General features: G+C 44.6%; 1 protein-coding gene across 1 annotated transcript in view; it reads left to right on the forward strand.

Moving 5' to 3' along the window:
• The window catches only part of TTC27 (tetratricopeptide repeat domain 27), a 1,783,878-nt gene that overhangs the window by 1,741,212 nt on the left and 22,742 nt on the right, over nt 1-19,924 (forward strand). Inside the window, exon 19 of the mRNA XM_069607906.1 lies at nt 13,243-13,343. Within this exon, the coding sequence (XP_069464007.1) occupies nt 13,243-13,343 (101 nt within the window). The remainder of the gene's footprint in view (nt 1-13,242; nt 13,344-19,924) is intronic.

Consider the following 19,924-nt stretch of genomic DNA (forward strand, 5'->3'; position numbering starts at 1 on the left):
TGAGAGAACACTACCCACGGGGTCCAGGTGCATGCGCGGGACCCCACGGTATAGTGGCCAACACGCGCGCAGGCGCGACAGAGCAGTACACGTTTGAGACATATAAATTCATATCTTTCTGAAAAGAATGTTTTTTTAAATTAAACGGTGACACGGTGAAGCCAGGGAGAAAGTTGTTTTGTTAAAGATTAATGAATGGAGAGGAGAACGAAATTCCGAGTGGAACATTGCACGCATGCGCGCAAGAGATTAGTACACAAGTACGCCACAACGGACAGCGGCGGCTCTTTGTGAGCAGCCGGCTTGTCAATACAGCGGCACCTGAGAAAGGTAAGAATACCGAACGAGAGTGACGTTATACTAAAACCTTGGGAGAGAGATCAGATTCGAAAGATTATAACATAGGGTTCTATATGTATTTATTGAATAGGAACTGCGTACGAGTGCTGCTCAGACATCTACAGAGCAGAGATCTTTTAAAAGCAGAAGACCCACAGGTAGTAAGTGACCCATACAATTATGCAATTTAAATTTTCATGAATAATGATAACAATGTTCCATAATGTAGATTTGGTTTTATTTCTCTATTCTTTCTGCATCCTTTCGTGGCATTCCATTTTGGATGACAACTGCAATTTGGTATGTGATGATACTATTTTGTTACGGATTTCACTATATGGTGGACGATTGGGAATGTGTTACAACAATGGGATTGTCACTGATTTCATGATTATTAATAGTGTTTAAAGCCCTGATGATGGACGGAAGTCCGAAATGCATAGGCTATAATTTTGAAACACTGAGTGGTCAGGAATAAATAAGGAGACTGAAAATCATAATTGGAAATGTGGATCAATGATTTCAATGATTTCATGTATAATCATAAAAGAAACAACTGAATACAATTTTATACTACTTCGAACACAGTTGGAAACCCGAATAGGGGAGTGTGAGAGAGCTCATCCTGAGATGGAAACTGTCCATTTCTTCTTTTTTGTAGATGTTCTGATTACCCAGTGCCTAGGGTAAAGGACGAGCTCCCAGACATAAATAAAGAAAAAAACGAACGACACTATTGAATTATTATAAAAATAAAGCGGTGCCCACCCTACCTCACAATTTCTATGGAAGACTGGAGTAACCCACAGAAGTGTTTCACAGCCAACACAGAGGGCTGTGTTGGGGAACACACACCGCACTCCCATTTGGTATCCAGAGTGGCAGCAAGAAGACAAGTGCTCCGCTGTACAGTTATTGGAGATGCAAAAAGAGCCACACTTCCTTACCACGCTACCAAGAACATTGGGGGAGGAGGAGAGAACTCATGTCTCCCACACAACTGCCAGCACAAGTGAACCAGAATCACCTGCAGCTATAACCTCAATTAAAAGCAAGGGAAAGGACGCCAGCACTGCGCCAACCAAACGGAAAAGGTTTTTTCCAATCCCCCAACCCTGTAGAGTAATGCTCGATACATGCCCTGAGCTGTTTGACACAAGAGGACACCAAATCGAAATCCAGAGAAGGAAAACTCTACATCCTGGCGCCTTCCCGGTTTGGATGCGGTGTGAGGAGGGTGCACAGGAACCTCTGGCTGCAGTAAACCAGCTGGAATGGCAAGCATGGCCCATTGGGCATGCGCTACAACGTGCATTCCTGCAAGGAGATGGAGCGCTCCCGTGCGCTGTTCTTGCTGCGGGCTCCTCCATGACGGGCAGATGGGTGGCGGCTCTCTGTCCAGCCTCGCATGTTTAATGGGCCTCCTCTGCGCTAGTTTCTAGGGTTCTCCTGCAGTATATATTTTTATAGATTCATTTTCTCTGAATGCTTCCATGTCGTCTGGCTGGGAATCAGAAGTGCCACATAAAAAATAATAATTTGTGTCACAAGCCATGCGTTTTATTTTTGCACCACAGGATACATATTCTGCCCATGCAAGTTACAATTTTATTGAACATGTTTTTCACATCAGGAACAAGTTGCTGATCATGGTTAATTTAGGAGTGCGTAGTTTACCTTGGAAGCTCGGCAGGGAATTGATTTAATTCTTTTTTGATTATATTTATATCGTAAAGTATGTTAAAGTTATTATATTTGCATTTTTGGTTTGGTACTTTTATGAAATGTGGTTCCATTTCCAAACGTTTATACTACTATCTAGACCATCCCGTGTGGCCACCATATTTGGCTTTGTTCCCTCCTCAGTAGAGGGAATCTCGCACCTTTGGCAAATGTTGAAACGCTTGCAATCTCTCTCTCTCTCTCTCTAAATTAGTAAGTGTAATCAAGATATGGACAGCCTTTAGAGGTGCCGCATCACTCTGACCATGCACAATAAGGCAGAAGCTCCTGTCTGGGTTGCTGTTGGTACTCCCGTTCTGAAGAGAATTGGTGCCGGAAAAGCCCATGTGGGCAAACCTTCAAAGCTAAGATTACCATCTGCCTTGTGAACCATCACCTCACTAGTCTATGGCATGTCTTACCCTGGTGTTGGCCATGCTTTATCATTGCTCTTATTTCTGTTCATTGCTAACATATGCGTGAAGGGTCATGGTCACATTTGCCATTCCAGTACTGGACAATTGTCCAGACTTCCAGCTCCATCAAATCCTGGCTTAGGTCCACTGCTGCTTAAGGAATTTATCATTAGTGTGATAAGCAGCCCTCTCTAGTCTTCTACTAGCAGTGATAACGAATGTTCTTGCCTCCCTCCTATGCCCCAGAGAGCTTAGTATGCAAAGAGCTCAGCTGGTCAGTTTTGCACAACTCTTGTCAGTCTCTCCAGCTTATGGGGATTGTGCATGCATGTGTTGGGGCGTTATTGTGGGACTCTGAACTGCACTGCACCTACATCCTACCTGAACCGCTGGTGGGTATCCCTGTCCATCCCTGTGAAAAGGTTTTACTGAATAAAATAGTATTTTAAACAGTGGTTTCAGAGCTGGCAGTCGTTTATAGGTGAAACGGGGTACCAACAATCTAGAACTCTACCATAAAGTTAGAATTGTATGCACATGCAGACTAATTGCAGCATTCTGCGCTTCGGTTCTTAAATACCTGTATAATCTGGAGATTTCCTGTGAGCTCGCTGAAGCAATAAGCAGTAGTATCAAACTTACATTTCCGGGGCACAAGGAATAGTAGTGGAGGTTAAAGCTTAGCTTGAGGGCACTCCTAACATTAATAAGAAGAAAGTGATCCCTAATCCATAATGCAGCTCTGCTGTCTAGGTATGCATGCCCTGGAGTGCAGGTGTATAAGTGAAACCACAGCACTGGACATGCATGCTTAGGATCCTGCTGTGGTGGCAGTTGAAATGCTGGCACCTTCTTCGTCTGCCATCAATTTGTTGGAACCAATTGCTGGCTGGTCCTTTGTTGCATTTGCAACTTTAGTTTTACAACAGCAAAAACCGTGGTCAGCGTTGCAGCTGTAACCTGGGTAGTTCTGGCCAGGGCGCGCATTCCTTTTCCCCAGGCCAGGGATGGACCCCATTGGAACCACCCAGACCAGCTGGGAAGGAAGGGGCACTAAGGATCCTGCGATATGAAGATGGTAGTCTGACAGGAGATGGGGTACACCTTGAGTTTTTACCTTATTCCATTCACAGCAATACTGCCAACGGAGACCCGTTTTTATTGTACATATAATTCAACAGATACATAACCATTTATTACTCTAACCGACGTGCAATCCTTTCCCTTTCTTCCACTGGTATTATTTTCCTTTGAGGGTTCTGCCCTCTCAGCCCACCCTCCCCCAAAGGGGGGGGGGTCAAAGATAAACCCTTAGCGTGGGACAGATGCAACAGGGCCCTACTTCTTACCAAGCGCCACTAAATTGTGTAGTGGGGGTGGAGGGGGGGGGGCAGCTGGGGCAGAAGATGGCCCCAGTTCGTGATTCCATCCCATAGTCTGCCTTTGTCATGCCGCCACTTCTTTCTCTCTCACTCCAGGGTATCTCTACACTTAACTCCCCTTTGCGGAAATTAAAAAGTAACCTTATGTAAAAACATATAAACCTAAATGACGAAACGTATATCCAAACATAACACTCATGTGCCTATAAATATATACCCACATACATTTATATACATTTTATACAGGGTGTGACTGCTGCAGTCACCCATGCCCAGGGCCCATGACAGTACTGGTATTCACGTGGTTACCGCCATGCTCGGCGTGCTTTAGTTCCTCCAGGCGGTGTCCTTGTTGCCATGGGGACACCTCCTTCACCGTCTCGCTCTGGCGCATGAGAGTGCAGGACCTGTCCCCTCCATTTTCTGTTCCTGCCTGGCACAAGGTGCAGGGCCCGTGCATTAATATTCCCACTCTGGCGGGCCCGTTGGGGCTGTTCACCCAGGTTACAAGGATGCAGCGGCTCAGTGCTGAGTGGCCTTTTTCTCCCCGGGCCGCCTTTTACACATGGCCTGATGTCTTTGCTTCTGGGCGCGCCCGGCCTAGCCCCGGGGTTGGCAAACTGCTCCACAGGCCGGACCCACGGTTTAATATCGGGCTGCACCTGGCACACGCATCCTGGCAGAGGAAAACTAATAACCCCTGGGGGGGGGGTGAGGCTCCTCGAGGCCACGCCCCAGGGAACTTATAGCATGTGATTTCTGCTTCTTCCTCTGCTTCAAACTGTTTTTCTTAATGGTTATTTCCTCTCTCCAGTATGCTTCTTTGTCTGTTATTCCTTCCTTTTTTTTTCTTCCATTCCATCCAGCCCCCAGTAAGGTGGCTGGATGTTTCAGTCCACTGCACACTGGTAAGTGGTATAATTAAGTAGACACCCAAAATACAAACCATACACAAAAACTACAATTTCAGCCCCGTGTCTTTATTTCCCTCAGGAGACAAGCGTGCCGCCTACCTAGGCAGGCTCAAATTGGGCCAGGCGCTGAGCAGCCCTTACACATGAGCATGCTTTTCTTTTAATTCGTTGTATTTTGTTTTCCGTTCTCTGTGTACATTTTCCGGTTGAACAATTAGAGGCACGTAAGCTTGCACGATATTATACATGACCTACATTTTTTATGTATTACTTGATCTATCATGCTATACCCGTTCCCTGGTTTTAAGACTAAGCTGACCTCTGATATGTTCTCTAAAGGGCTGTATACTTCTGACACAGTAATAATAATTGGGCTTCAGTGTCAGTGCTCTAACACACGATTTCTTCATTTCCCAGACATAAAAAAAGCTTCTGCCATGAAATGGTAACCACCAGTACCGGTAATAACCCAAATGTTAGTGTCACAACCTGTTGACCTCTCACTGCGAAGTCTATCCCTCATAAATGTGTTTTGAAAAGCCCAAACTCCTCGCCTTCAAAAAAGTTCAAATGTGACTTTTGGCAGAGCCAAGCTAGGCAATTGACGGGAAAGTAACATTTCAAAACAGATCTTTTCCTGTATGGCATACCATTATAAACCTGATATGGAAGATTTTGTTTTTCCAATTAACAGCAAGTACCCTTCACGCTTTTTTAAGACTGGATCGTGACACACAGAACTGTGCCATAGGTTGTAGTGTGCACTATTTTAGTGAAAGGAATGTTGTGTATAGGCAAAATGAAGAATCCCCACCAAATTGAGACTCTGCTCTCATAAGGCCCAGGATTATTTTGGCGGTTTGCAATATTTGCATTTTTTGATTGCCAAGGTAGAATACACACATTTTACATTAAGGTGGGCATATTCACTAACCTGTTAACATACTTCCTCATTCTAGGCATGTTAGGAGGTTTTTCTACAGTACATTTTATTGGAAGCGTTAAGGTTTACCTTATTCCATTATTTCACACGAAGATTGTGATTGCATGAGTTGTCTGAACTGTACATTAACTATGGTGCTTATGGAGAAGAAAAAATATATATATTTTGGTGATATATGAAGTGTGACAAACTCTTGGATGTCGTCACTTCTCCCTGGGGGTAAGCCCCTTCCCATGAGGCCAGGGAGGTGAGGCCACCACCCAATAGTCCCCCTGGGGGAGGTAACCAGCAGGAGGACCACATGCGGAGAGACTGCCCTCTAGGGATATGGACAATCTTCCGAAGGGAAATGCGGTATACAAACCCTCATTCACCTCCACCCATCTCCTACACACCCTCCTATGCCCTCACTCAACCCCCCACTTCCATGTATGGTAGGCTAGTAGACAGCCCATCTCCCACTGAGATGAGGAAGAGTAGAAGTTACCCAAAGAAAACATACTGGACTTCTGCTGAGAAGAAGAGCAGGGACTACCTAACTGAGTACTACTTGACAGATACTGGAACCCAGGTAAGGTGCAGAGCAATGAAGAGCACCATGGATACCCTGAATGAGCATTCTAGTCATTTGTGCCCAGAAACCATAAAATGAAAGGAGGGACTCGGAGCATCGAGCAGGGAAGTTGTGCCACACGAGAAGAGCCTGTACATCTGTACGACTCCCAAAGAGACTGAGAAGCCCGGAGAGCTGGAAAAGTGCTGAGTGCCATGTGAGCCAAAGAAGCCTGAGAGGACAAGGGAACCACGGAAAGACAGAGAGGTCTGGACATCCGGGTGCCTCATGGTCGTAGCGCACACAGCTGTATCCTTTCCCGTGGGGACAAGCAACAGGTGTTGAAGTTCTCCAGCCAGGGTAACTCTGGTGCCGAACGGGGGCAAGAGAAAAGCAAAGTCTGGTGAGAAAAAGCCAAAAGAGTGCTCTGTTTGCCCAGGGAGGCAGCAGACATTGTGGATCCGCCACAACAGACGGGAGGTTGGAAAAGACAACACAAGACCCAAAGCAGGAAGCACCAGAGACCAACCACAGAACGCCGGCAGAGGGCCAAAAAGGTACATGGGCTCCCAGGGTAGTTGGTGGGGGCGACAGAGACATAACAAACGTGATGTGGGTCTCAGACCGGCACCCATAGAAGAAGATCCCTACACGTAATCTTCTTTGTGGCAGTACCTGGCAGGATAGTGAACCAGGTCTACCAAAACCAAAGCCTATGAAAGGCCAGGGGAAGGGAGACATTCCCTCTGGCATCATGAACTGTGACAAAGAGCCTGAGTAGGGCTTGATGAAGGGAGTCATTTTCCCAGGGTCCAGGGAAGGGAGTCATTCCACCTACTACAGTGAACTTGCAAGGCAAGAGAGATCAGGGGAATGAAGCCATAACCCCCCTAGTATTGTGTACCATGACGCCAAGAGAAAGATCAGGGGAAGGAAGATGTACCCCCTGGTACTGTGTAACACGAAGCCAAGAGAGGTCGGGGGAAGGAAACCATGCCTCCTGCCCCCCTTGGTGTTGCATACTGTAAAGCCAACAGAGATCAAGGGAAGGAAGTCATTACCCCCTGGTGTTGTGTATTGTGAAGCCAAACGGAAGGAGTCATTGTCCTGGCACTGAGGAAGTATTGAGGACAAGATACGTAGAGAAGGGAGACTTTCTCCAGGAACACAACAGTGAAGAAAATTATGGGCAATAAGGAATGAAGTTGGAGTTGGAACTTTACCTTTTGAATTGGAACTGAGACCTTTACAGCATCACCAGCTGGAACTGTGTTTGAAATCCTGTAAAGGAACAGAGACCCAGGGAAGGGAGTCATTTTCTCAGGCAAAAGTTCCCACCTGCAATAGGAACATAGTATATTGCCATGAAGAAGGGAGCCATTCTTCTGGACCAAGAAGATCCACTACCTCTTTGGTAGTGTTAAAAGTGTGAGGGACAGAAGTAGGCATTTTGACACAAGACAGTGAACTCTTTTCATTTACTTGGACATGTTGACCGAATCCCTTAATTCCTTAGTTGAGGCAGGAGAACCCCTCTTAGGGTTGGGGACAGATTGGTTTCCTCTTCTTTTTGATTGAATATGTCTATGCCAACAATCATGCCACCTTTGTGTCAGTCTCCTCCTTCTGTACCCATACAGAAATTTTAAATAAATTATATAAGGACGTGTGTAAGGCACGTTTTTGACATTCCTGATGGAGACTATTACATCGGTCCCCACTGCAGTAGAGCCAGTGGTGAATGTTCCTAATTTGAGAATGTGGGATGAATATTGTGACAATCAAAAAGGTTCAGACACTGGAGTTCACCTCCAAGCTTTTAGTAAAGGGGTTTTAAACTAGGTAAAATGCAAGAGAGAGAACATGGAAACGGGTGCCCTTATCCTTTTAGCTCTAGTTCTTCTGCCAGAATTGCTCCTCCGTTCTCTTCCCTCCCTCTCTCCTTCTGCACACAAAGTAAGGATGGGACCAGATATAATCTCTAGGATAAAAAACCTCCACAGAGAAAATTAAGTTAACAAAACAAGTATTTCGGTAATTGCTTGCGTCTGCATCATGACTTGCTTCCATCTGAGAAGGGTCACAAGCCAACTTGTTTGTGTATGGCTGAAAAGCATTAATTCGATAGCATGGTACTCTGCACTCATGGCTTGAAAATTGGAGCATATTTAGATTTGATGGGCGCATTAGCAGCTTGAATAAATAGAATCAGCCTCTTTCCATACTAAAAGGGCTTAATTAAAACATTCTCAGCCTGGAAGAAGACTAGTTGGTCGAAACACATGTCGGCTATATTCATCCTTCGTCCATATAAACATGCTATTAACTTGCAATTGAACAGTGTGGTTGTGTACCACCTTGTATATCATTTCACTTTGGATACCTTGGGCATAGGGTCCATATACACACATCCACCAGTAGCAGCTTCACAATTGCTTTCTTTTTTAATTAGTACCTGGTTTACTAACTGCCCTTGGCCTTGACAAGCGCACTGGGTTCTAGCCTGTTGACCTGTATGGTTTTGATCACAAGGCATCCACTTGACTTTAAAACGAAACTCTCTAGTCAAAAGAAATAGCTTTGACTGTTTTATTTTTGGTTCTCAGGGTGTCTCCCATTACTCAATCGCGGAATCGATCTTTTCTCCTGAGGGCTTCCTGATCCTGTGGTAGTTCTTCTATGTCTTTGAGTACATTGGGTGGTCTCCGCCCAATGGGGTTTTGATGTAGCTTTTGCTTATCGCATCTGGGTCAACATGTTAGGCTGGAAATGATCCCTCAGAAGGGCCCAGAGACTAAACCAGGTAAACCAATGCTCAACTCTGATTAGCCCCGCCAGCTCCATTTCCCAGGATCCTGGCTTTCTTGCCTACCAGCCCAATCTCTTGCTACTCCCTTACGCTTGACTGTGTGGTTGTTTCTAAATATAACCCCTTCTTATTTAGTTCTCTACCTTCTGTCCCCCTCCTCAAAACACCACCACTTGCTTGGTCCTCTGCCCTTCCAAGTATCAACTCGTTTTGGCTTGGTGCTCTCCTCTGACCCTCCTGCCCACTCAACTTTGCCAGGCTTGACTTGAACGTTCCCTTTTTTATCCTCTCCAATCTCACCACCCTCCTCCTGATCTTCCACCTCTGCTCAGTTCATTAACAACTCCTCCTCACCCTTGTCTGCCACTTGTTTTTCGCTCTGTCTTCCCTTTCACGTGTTACCCCTTCTTTTCTTTGCTATCCTGTGACCTAGCTCCTCCTATTTACTTCTTCAGCAGGTCTCAAAATGTGCACTAGCCATTGACTAGTGATAATTTACTCTTGGCAAGTAAGAAATACTTTGCTGTGTGTGTGTGGAAATTCAGGGGCACATTAATTTGTATGGCTGGCTAGTAGCTTGCAACTTGAAATGATTACCCCTGCCCCAGTTGTTCCTCCTTTTCTCCTTCTCCATATCCCCCTTGCTCCTATCCACTTTTCTTTTCTTTGTAACCTCCTCTTCCTCCCCTTTCTCTGTCTTACTCTCATTTTCTCTCCTCTTCTCTCATTTGATGTTCCTCTACCTTGCTTCTGTTCACCTTCTCTCTTTCCTCCTGTATTATTACTAGTCTCTTGTTGAGTCAACTCCCAAAGCTCTCTTGCTCCTTCTCCAAGAACCCAATCTCACTTTCTGGCGGGGGGGGGGGGGGGGGAACACCGGTATTCCTCAGACTATTTCCCAAACTCATTGTCTTCCGGGAAGATTATTTACGAATTGTGTGCTACAGGTGATGTGTTAAGCAGACATGTAGAAAAACAGACGCTTGGATGGGGTAAACTTAAGAGAGATAATTGGGGCACAACAGGCAGTTTAATTTGGGGACCTGTTGCTTAGCTTAGGAGGCATGTTGGGGATAGCAACAAGCTTGTCCCCATGCCCAGTAGCATGCTCCCTGTGGTGGCACCTGGCCCCTGTGGCGACCCTGCTATCCAACTTGAAGCTCAGGAAGGGGACTGGAGTACACTAGCCAGCAGTGTTCAAGGAAGACCTGGGGAATTGAAGGGATACAAGCACTGCATTGTGTTGAAAAATGAAATGTGCCCGTGATGTACAAGATTCAGCTCGTTGTGCTTCTACTTGGAGGGCGTAGGACATTATTGGTAAAGTAGAGGGAGCAGGGTGTATATCCCCATAGGGATTGCATGCAAGCATGGGGGCTCCATGAGAAGGTCTGTGAACCTGCATTGATATTACAGATGAATATGGCTGGCGAGAGACCACTTGACAAAAATGAATTAGTTGTCTGCAGTATCGGAAGGAGCCAAAAGTGTTGTCCACCTCAAGAAGAATTTTGCAGAGCTGCATCTTCCTGAAGGGGCATTCCCAGTAAATCTGTCTTTTCCATTGGCATCAGGGTACAATGCAAAAACGAATTGAAAAAATGCAGGAAGTATTTTGAGAAAAATGTCTTGATTTTTGGCTGATGTTTGGCGCTATTGCAGAAATTACATCAGAGTGTCTGACAGTCACGAAAGAGAATTGTAGGTACAAAGTAAACAAGGTGACATATCAGAGAGGAATAAGTCCCAAAGTCATTGTGCTATGGGCAGTGAAGAAAGAGTCAACACTGAGAGATGAGGCATTCATAAAGCCTGCAGGCATTAGTCCACATTTCTAGAAGGATTCGATTCATAATTGGTTATTGAGCAAATTAATGCAGAACGGTCTATGCTTTTCTGGACAGAAAAATGTGCAGATCCATTGAAAGGGATCAAGGAAGGTTGGGTATGTTCAACCTGAAAGATTTCAGGATTTTGACTGCTGACTTCAGTAGAATTGAGCTGGGGGCTGCACTTAAACAGAACACGTTGGGAATTTAGTAGTTATCACTTTTGCCTCCACTACCCCTTGTGGGGAGCAGAGCCCAATTATTCAACAGTGGCTAGAGAGGCGTTATCGCGTAAGTGGGCCATAGAACAATTTAAAGTTTTTGTTTTGATAGAAATACGGTTTAAAACAATAACTGATCACAAACCTCTTCATGGTTTATCTGTAGATTGTAGATTGTGGAGTGTGGCATCCAAAACTATCAAATGGGCACTGAAGTTACAAGAATATGATTTCGACTTGAGAATGTATGCCTGGCCCTTGGAAGGTGATGGCAGACTGCTTCTCGCTGCTACCATTCAAACATTTGAACATGTAGAGATTGCAAAACATACCTGGGTGGTGTTACCACAGCCAGTGATCCATACAAGTTTGACTCTTCAAGTTTGAGATGAGGAGTGGTGACATGAAGTACAAAAGATTGTTTGTCAAATAGATGGGGGGGGGGGTTGAAAGATGGACAGGGGTATCGGTCACTGTGGAAGCTCAGAGGTGAACAGTGTGTGTGCTTAAGGAGCTGCCACTTCACAGTGGGAAAGTTCACCCCCCCCCCGCCTCCTTAGCCAGTGGGAGGTGCCCTGATAATGAGATTCTGCATGAGGGTCATTTTGGAAGATGGATGACTAAAAGATGTGTGATGTAATGTTATTAGTGGCCTTAGAGGAACCAAAATTGTGAGAAACTGGTGCGGTGCATTTCTTGTGTCCAGGGGGACATGTCCCACTATTAAGGTGAGAACCTGTATTGGAAAGTCTAGGTGAGAAGTTGGGCAGAAGGAAGGACTAGAACAGGGTGAGAGGTGTATGCCTGTGTTAGTGGATTATAATTCTAAAAGACTGTTCATTAAGACCTTGGCATAGGTTACAACCTCAGTGGTTGGCGATTCCTTGGGAGATGGGTTTCATTCTAAAGGCACTGCGGCCGAACGCGTGACTGAAATTGGCGTACAATTCGAATCGTCTGCAATGGTCAGGTGGTTGGAAGGACAAAGGAACAAGGTATGCTATTAGATCGCAATACTGTGCATAAAAGGATTTGTGTTGAGGGCTGTAATAGGGCAGCATTCAGTTGGCCAGGGCATCTTGTATAAAAATGGCAGGATGTACACTGTGAGGGCATATTGTACAGCATCACACTCTGTGATGTGTCTGTCCCCTTCTGTAGCACTGAGAAGGAGTGGGCTGTATAACAAGTTGATCCCAGAGTGATTGGATTTTTTTGACCGAGTTAACTTTGATCTTAAGGAACAGTTGAGGAGGATGGGAAAATGTGAAGAGAAGCATGAGAGACATTTTGATCAAGCTTGTTGCAAGAAGTGGGTGAATAAAATCTGTTTATTAGGTGGGAAAGTGTGAAGGGTGATGCAAGCGAAAGGATCAGTGGCGGAACTAGGTGATGTGTTCAAAATGAGTGCATAATTGGGTTCAATCTTTTACTTCAGTGCCTCTGTTCCCCTCAACAATGCATTGCATCAACCTCAATGCATTGTTCTTATCAAAATAATATCTATTTCGCATAAAAGGATTGTGCAAATACCATGAAATGGAAAAAGTGAGAACTAATGAAGGAGTAACTAATGAATTGTGGGGTGTGGCACAGGAATGGCGTCAACCCTACCCAAGAGCAATGCAGTGCTGTCAGAGTACTGGGTTGGGGGAGTAGGGACTGAACTAGGAAGAAGGGAAGAGGAAACCCTGTATCGGAACGTAAGTCCCCCCACAACAAGCTGGTGAGTAACACATTTGCAGGACTTTGGGGCTGCGTAGGGTGGTTGACCTGCACATTTGACAGGTATTCTGTACATTCTTTGCTTATGGTGACTCTGCTGTCTGCGAGCTAATGTTGGGGTGGAGAATTGCCATGATGTATACTTGTCGATGGGATGCTCAGTGGGTGGAATGTTTGAGGTCTGTGCGTGGAGGGGTTTCCTGGAAACATTATAAAGGCACACGGATGGAGGAGTAACGGTTGCAGAGTTGGTGGGGGCCCATGTCTGTACACACGTGTTGGGTTTACAGGTAAATGGTGTGCCTTTAATGCACCCAATGTCACTCACTACAGTCTTGAACACTTTCATGACTGCATCAAACTGATGTCGGTTGCACTTTATTCCTCAGTGGCAGTGAGATGCAGCAAAACCAAGACAAACTACCAGGAAGCCGTGCAGATGCTGTCTTCCGCTCGCCTGAACCTACGCGCCCTTTCCTCCAAAGCAAAGGTGAGTTTGGCGTTCTGGCACCACTGGCAAACAGGCACTCTCACAGTGCACATACGTCTCTTAATAAACTGCACACAGTGGTTATGAGGATGCATATCTTTCACGACTTCAATGCACTGATTCAATGTAAATGGTACAGTTGAAGACCTCAGCCAGGGGTCTGGGAAGGGGAAAATTACATAAAAGCAACCAGGAGCATAGTCGCATGACCAAGCAACTGGCTGACATCAGATCGACATTGTCGAAATGGAGATGAGCCAGGATAATAACTAGAATATTGTCCTGTCAAGGGGTGAAGTCACGATTGTGCGATGTGTTTTAGGTGACCTTTTGAGATCCCCAGGGGTGTCTGCCACTGCTGCTGCATTCGTTGGCGGCCTGGGAATGTTCCATGTAGAGCGGTATCCATATTTGGCCAAATGGTGAAAGTAAGGCTGCTTGACCCCTCCTAAGGGCATTGATGGTGTCGTCCATCTCCCAGGAACATTTTTAAAACAAGGGGTTAAATTGGTGCTTTTTGCTGCGCAGTTTCTAGAGAATTTCAATTGAAACCAAACATTTTTCGGGCAGTCCTGCACGTAAAATACCCAGGACACCGGGTCACCATTAGCGCCTAGTAGAAAGTCATATATGTGCCCATCACAACATGTGTACCTGATATAAACGCAGGATACTCACTACCCAGTAGACAAATATATATTTGTGCCATTTCACAAAGGTATTGACTTATGGAGTGTGCCGCTATCAGCATGCCACTCAACATGTGGCTGGCATTTTAAAATATTGTGCCATGAAATTGATCATTTAATGCACACCATTGTTCTTATGCTAGTTGATGAATTACAATATAAACAGCAATATTATAAAATAAACTCTAAATAAGCTGCCACCACTTCCCAGGTTACTTCCAAAAGTATGTTTGGGTGGTTTTCAAATAATGCAGGACGTATGTATGTCAAGTATTGCAAATTGCTACTAACAATAAGTTGCTCAATGAGCCTAGGGTGAGGATCAGGCACACAGTAATGCACTGAAATATTCCTGCGTTTTTCTCTAGACTGTCAGTGTAAGCATTGCTGTGCCAGGTTAAACCCCCATTTTCACTAATGCCACATCAAAGTAAACACACTGGGCCTCATTATAAGTTGGGCAGTGTAGTAAAAATGTGCTGGTAATGCCGCTACATCCGCATGATCACACCACCCAACTACGAGTTTGATGGAGAGCTCGAGGTAAATCTGCCACCTTTCTGGCCAAAACAGCAATTTTTGTGGAATTGCTGCTGGCTGTAATTCAGCTGAAATCCCCTATGGACTCAATGTAATGGGGACTAACACTGTCTACCACCACTTGTAATCTGGGGGTAATACCGCCGGACCAAGTGGCGGTAACAGCAATTCCGTCTGGTGGTATCTCAGCAGATTTACCACAAAACTTGTAACAAGGCCCACTGTCTTGCAGACACCTGCATTGCACCTAGGAAATTCTGATGCATGCCTCAAAAATTGCACCCCTTTGTCTCCCCAGTAAACACGAGGTCGTGCTGGCATGTGCATTATCCCCAGGAAATTGTGATGACAGCAGACGCAACGTCATGCCATTTAAAAAATGTTTTTAAAAAACTTGCCATGGTTGCAGTCCAGGGCATCCTAGCTATTAGGCGCAACAAACATCCCAAGGTACTGGTTGCGCCCCCACAGAACAATCTCTTCACTTCTACTTTTGCATGTTTGCCCTAAAAGAAATAAACATTCTTTACTCTTTCTTTACCAAAAATGGTATAAAATAATTGTATTGATGTTTTCACATCCATTCAACAATTAGCGAGGCTGACAGTGCTTGATCAATGCATTTCAGACATAGTTCGTCTTCAGGTTATCAAACTGCAATAGTGTAACGCATACAGTTAAGTTATGACCTCCAAAAATGTAAACGTGTGTAGTCAAAGTGTAACAGAAGACCTTACAAAAAGTACTAATCTCATACCTGTTATCTTGTTGAGATAGATAGTGTCTCATTGGGATATGTAAAATCCCATGCGCCAAGTGATCTGTGAATGAAATAAACATGATGCACCTTGCTACCCTTCATTTAAACAAAATACAAAATGAAAAATACATAATCAGAAAACTCGCAACACTACATACATTTCCCACAAGGAAACATTGCCAACAGTGTGTAAACATGTTCTATTCCCAGATATGGAGTGTGTAGAAAAAGGGAAAGCAGAATCCTAATTCATATATCTTCTTATGTATGCCCTAAACTTCTAAAAAAGATTATATATATATATAAATGTTGGAATGATTCCCACATGACAGTAATCAGCGTTAAGCAACAACACTGTTCCCACAAAAGCAGTGTCAATACGAGCAGTCTCGTATGTAGAACGGTGAAAGGTTAATAAAAACCCAGAGATTAGCGTGCACGCACCCACGCAATGACATCATCATGTACAGGAACCAATGACGTCATTTCGACCGCAATCTCACCCTTCCATCACAAAAACATAAACATAATATTTCATATTGGCTTATATCGACTAGAACATTCAAATTTTACGGAACACAGTGTGTATAATTCATCAATGACATTCTCCCAACAATGTACAAAACATTTAAGGATAGCATGTGGAGTTTATAAGGGTTACCCTAAATAACACTTCATTACTCTATGCTTATTTGAATATGCTACCATACATTTTCAGATCACACTCCACTCAATGTGGTAACAGGTTATTATAATGGTTATGAACATACAGCTATGAACATCTCTTGACACAGGTGTCATACCTCCAATGTATTAATAAATGAATCCAACTATGGTCCTAATACTAACATAAAGTACTAATTGCTTATAACATCAAATGAACATTAATATAGAGTACTATATAGATTGTGGTTGTCTCTTGCCGATGTTGATCACAATACTATAGTTTGAAGAGTACAATAATCCAGTCTCGGTTCACCTATCTTTTGAAAAGACCAGGTCTAATCTATAATAATGCCATACTTATATATAGGAGTGCAAGTTCAATTCATCATTCATCCCACTTGGGAATACTGTGTTGAGACTACTAATCCAATATATCTCTTTGTTCTAATTTAGTCATGAAGGATCTATTACGTTTTTTTAGATCAACTACTTCTAGTATTTGGAATTTCATCTGTGTCACCCAATGTTTGTTTTCTAAAAAGTGTTTGGCTACTGGAGAGTTAACGTTTACAGTCCTGACATTAAACCTACGCTCATTCTACCGTATTTTCGCCTTCCTGCCATTCCACTGTATTTTTGTATTTGCCTTCCGATAGTAAATGTAAACTGAATGTGTGCATTAATGGCATTTAGATAACTGAAAACCATGTAGTGCTGTTAATGAGCCTCGCCATAGTCCAGCCAGAGTCTAACAGTGCGATCGAAGTTGGGTGCGTCGCCTGCAAGAGACAGCAGTGGTGGAGCTGCTGCAACATGCCCAGGAAGCTGAGCAAGACCCAAACACATAGAGAGACGATCCTGACACCGACCAGGAGACGCTGGATCAAACCCTGAAGGTACAGGGGTTACCAGAACGGTTGGTTGGTAGCACAAAAGGGTCACAGAGGCAACAGGAGGGGAACCAAAGAAAAGCTTCCCAGTACAGGGGAAAGAGAAATTCCCATAGTATACCAAATAACACTAATAAGCACGCAGGAGATAGCATAGCGACCAGGATGTGGGACCCTCAACCCAAAAAGAAGATTGTCGACGGTCCTCTTCCTCATGGCAATACATAGCAAAGGAGTGAGCCAACTGTGCAAGAAGAAAAACAAAGAGAAACACTGGTCTGGGACCCGCACCCACAAAAACCAAATGGGAAGATCATTGACAGTCATCTTCCTCGTGACAGTACGTGGCAAAGGAGTGCTCCAAGAGAAACACAGGTCTGGGACTCGCACCCCCAGGAGAGTGAACCGAGTCTGCCATACTGAGAATAGTGTATGAAAAGCCAGGGGAGTCATTCCCCCTGGTGCTGTGAACTGTGAAGCAAAATGTAAGAAGAGCCAGAGGAAGGGAGTCATTCCTCCTGGTGTTGTAAACTGCAAGGAAAGCCTGAGAAAAGGCCTGGGGAAGGGAGACATTCGCCCTGGCATTGCAAACTGCAAAGTAAGCCTGGGAAAAGGCCAGAGGAAGGGAGACATTCGCCCTGGCATTGCAAACTGCAAAGTAAGCCTGGGAAAAGGCCAGAGGAAGGGAGACATTAGCCCTGGCATTGCAAACTGCAAAGTAAGCCTGGGAAAAGGCCAGAGGAAGGGAGACATTAGCCCTGGCATTGCGAACTGCAAAGTAAGCCTGGGAAAAGGCCAGAGGAAGGGAGACATTAGCCCTGGCATTGCGAACTGCAAAGTAAGCCTGGGAAAAGGCCAGGGGAAGGAAGTCATTAGCCCTGGCATTGCAAACTGCAAAGTAAGCCTGAGAAAAGGCCATAGGAAGGGAGACATTAGCCCTGGCATTTTGAATTGAAATGTAAGCCTGGGAAAAGGCCAGGGGAAGGGAGACATTAGCCCTGGCATTTTGAATTGCAATGTAAGCCTGGGAAAAGGCCAGGGGAAGGGAGACATTCCCCCTGGCATTTTGAACTGCAATGTAAGCCTGGGAAAAGGCCAGGAGAAGGGAGTCATTCCCCTGGCATTGTGAATCTACTGAGAGCAAGACACCTGGAGATGTTTGAACTGGAACATGATCTTTTGAGTTTGAACTGAGAACGTTACTGCGTTTTAACATTTCAACCTGGAACTTTGTTTTGTGCTTTGGAAAGGGATTGCGACCTGGGGGAAGGGATTAATTCGCTCAGGTAAAGATCCCACCAAAGACTTGTAACTGTGATCTGTTGTCCAGAAGAGGGGAGTCATTCATCTGGGCCAAGAAGATCTTCTGCTTCATTAGTTTAGTTATAAGTGTGAGGGACAGAAATAGGTTTTAAAACAGGACAGTGGACTCTTGATTTACATGCACATCCCGACTGAATCCTTAGTGCTTTAGTGAAGGTAGGGAAACCCCTCCTATTCTCTTTTATTTCTGGTATAATAACTGTTCAAGTCATAACCATGACACCCGTGTGTCATTCTCCACCTTCTGCACTCTTTCAGTAAGTACAAAGAATTATGTACTGCAGTGGGAAATTTCATTAGTAGAACTTAAAAAGTTACCTTTGTATTAGGCACACACTCTGCACTACAGAATAAATCGCATTAAGCACAAAAACAGGTTTAAATGTTATCTTTAGAGAACCAGAATTGCCACTCATGGACTTGAGATTAAATCTTAGAACTCGTTCAGTCAAAGCCAACTTCACTTTCTTTGTGGTTTCCTAAAGTCTCTGAATGCACAAGTGTTCCATTGTAGTAAATACACCTTTGATGAGGCTTTCCTGGTTTGTATAGTTCTGGATCTTGCTGTCAGAATTTGTTAGTTGCAGGGACTCTGTTTACCCCAAATGTTCAAATTTGGAAATCGTTTTTTTTTCTTGAAGGTTTCCCCATGCTACAGTTGAAGATCTTGTGGTTCGGTCTTCTTTGTTTAACTGCATCTTTGATGCAAGCTCACACCGAGCACCATCTTTCTTCCATGGAATATATGTGCTCCAGTGCAATGGGGAGGGGGTGGGGGGTCTATACAGTTTGAAGGCCCAGTGCTACATTAGGGAACCTCGTAGTTGGTTTGTCTTTGTTGTTTCTGATCAATATAGACAATTTTTAGACAAATTTTCCACTTGATAGCAGAAACGTACAGACTGAAATGGTCACAGCAGGCCTGGTGGGCCAGTGAAGTGCTCTTTTTGTTGTCATAGTTCTGATCTGAAATGATCCAGGCCACAGGGTTGTAGCAGAAGCTAGAATATGCAGCCTCTGGGATGTGAATGTTCTGTACTGCTATGTATAACTCCAATCGGCTGGTTCCATTGGGCAAAGAAAAGGAGGCATCGATTGTGGTTCTCCTCTGGTCAATTAAAGAATTTAGATATCCTCCGATACAGACAAATCTTGGCCATCTTGGAAAGATGCAAAGTCCATAAGGGCTCCTCCATGATTACTCTTGGTGTTGGCTTTTGCTATGCATTGGGGCTCATTCCCAGGCTCGATAACGCAAGGATGTAGACCTTTGCTCTAGGGATAAACATTAGGGCTGAGCGTGAATTCTGCTCCCATTCACTCAGGTGCATGCATTTTAACCTTTGGAAGTCACATTCATTTTATTATGTTTATCTTTGGCTGACTTTCACTCCAGTTGTGGATTTCTTCAAGAGTAAATCCAGACACCATTCACAAAACAGCTCATATCCGTGTCTGGCAATTGTAGCCTGCACTTTGTGATACAGGCAGAGGCCTTAGCTACCTATTTGACAAGATCTGATGGCACCCACTGTCTTTTAGGAGGCAACCAAAACGTACTGGGCCCCTTGCTGGGTTTACACTGTACAGGGATTTCCTATAAGAATAGCCCTGGGCTACAGCAGGCGTTTGCCCCAAGTCCTACACCAGCCAGTGAGCCTAACACAGCCAACTGTGAGGAGACTCGTACCTCCGAGGCACTCTAACCCAGAG

This window comes from Ambystoma mexicanum, chromosome 4q, assembly GCF_040938575.1.
Source record: "Ambystoma mexicanum isolate Mex_15411 chromosome 4q, UKY_AmexF1_1, whole genome shotgun sequence".
Lineage (NCBI taxonomy): Eukaryota > Metazoa > Chordata > Amphibia > Caudata > Ambystomatidae > Ambystoma > Ambystoma mexicanum.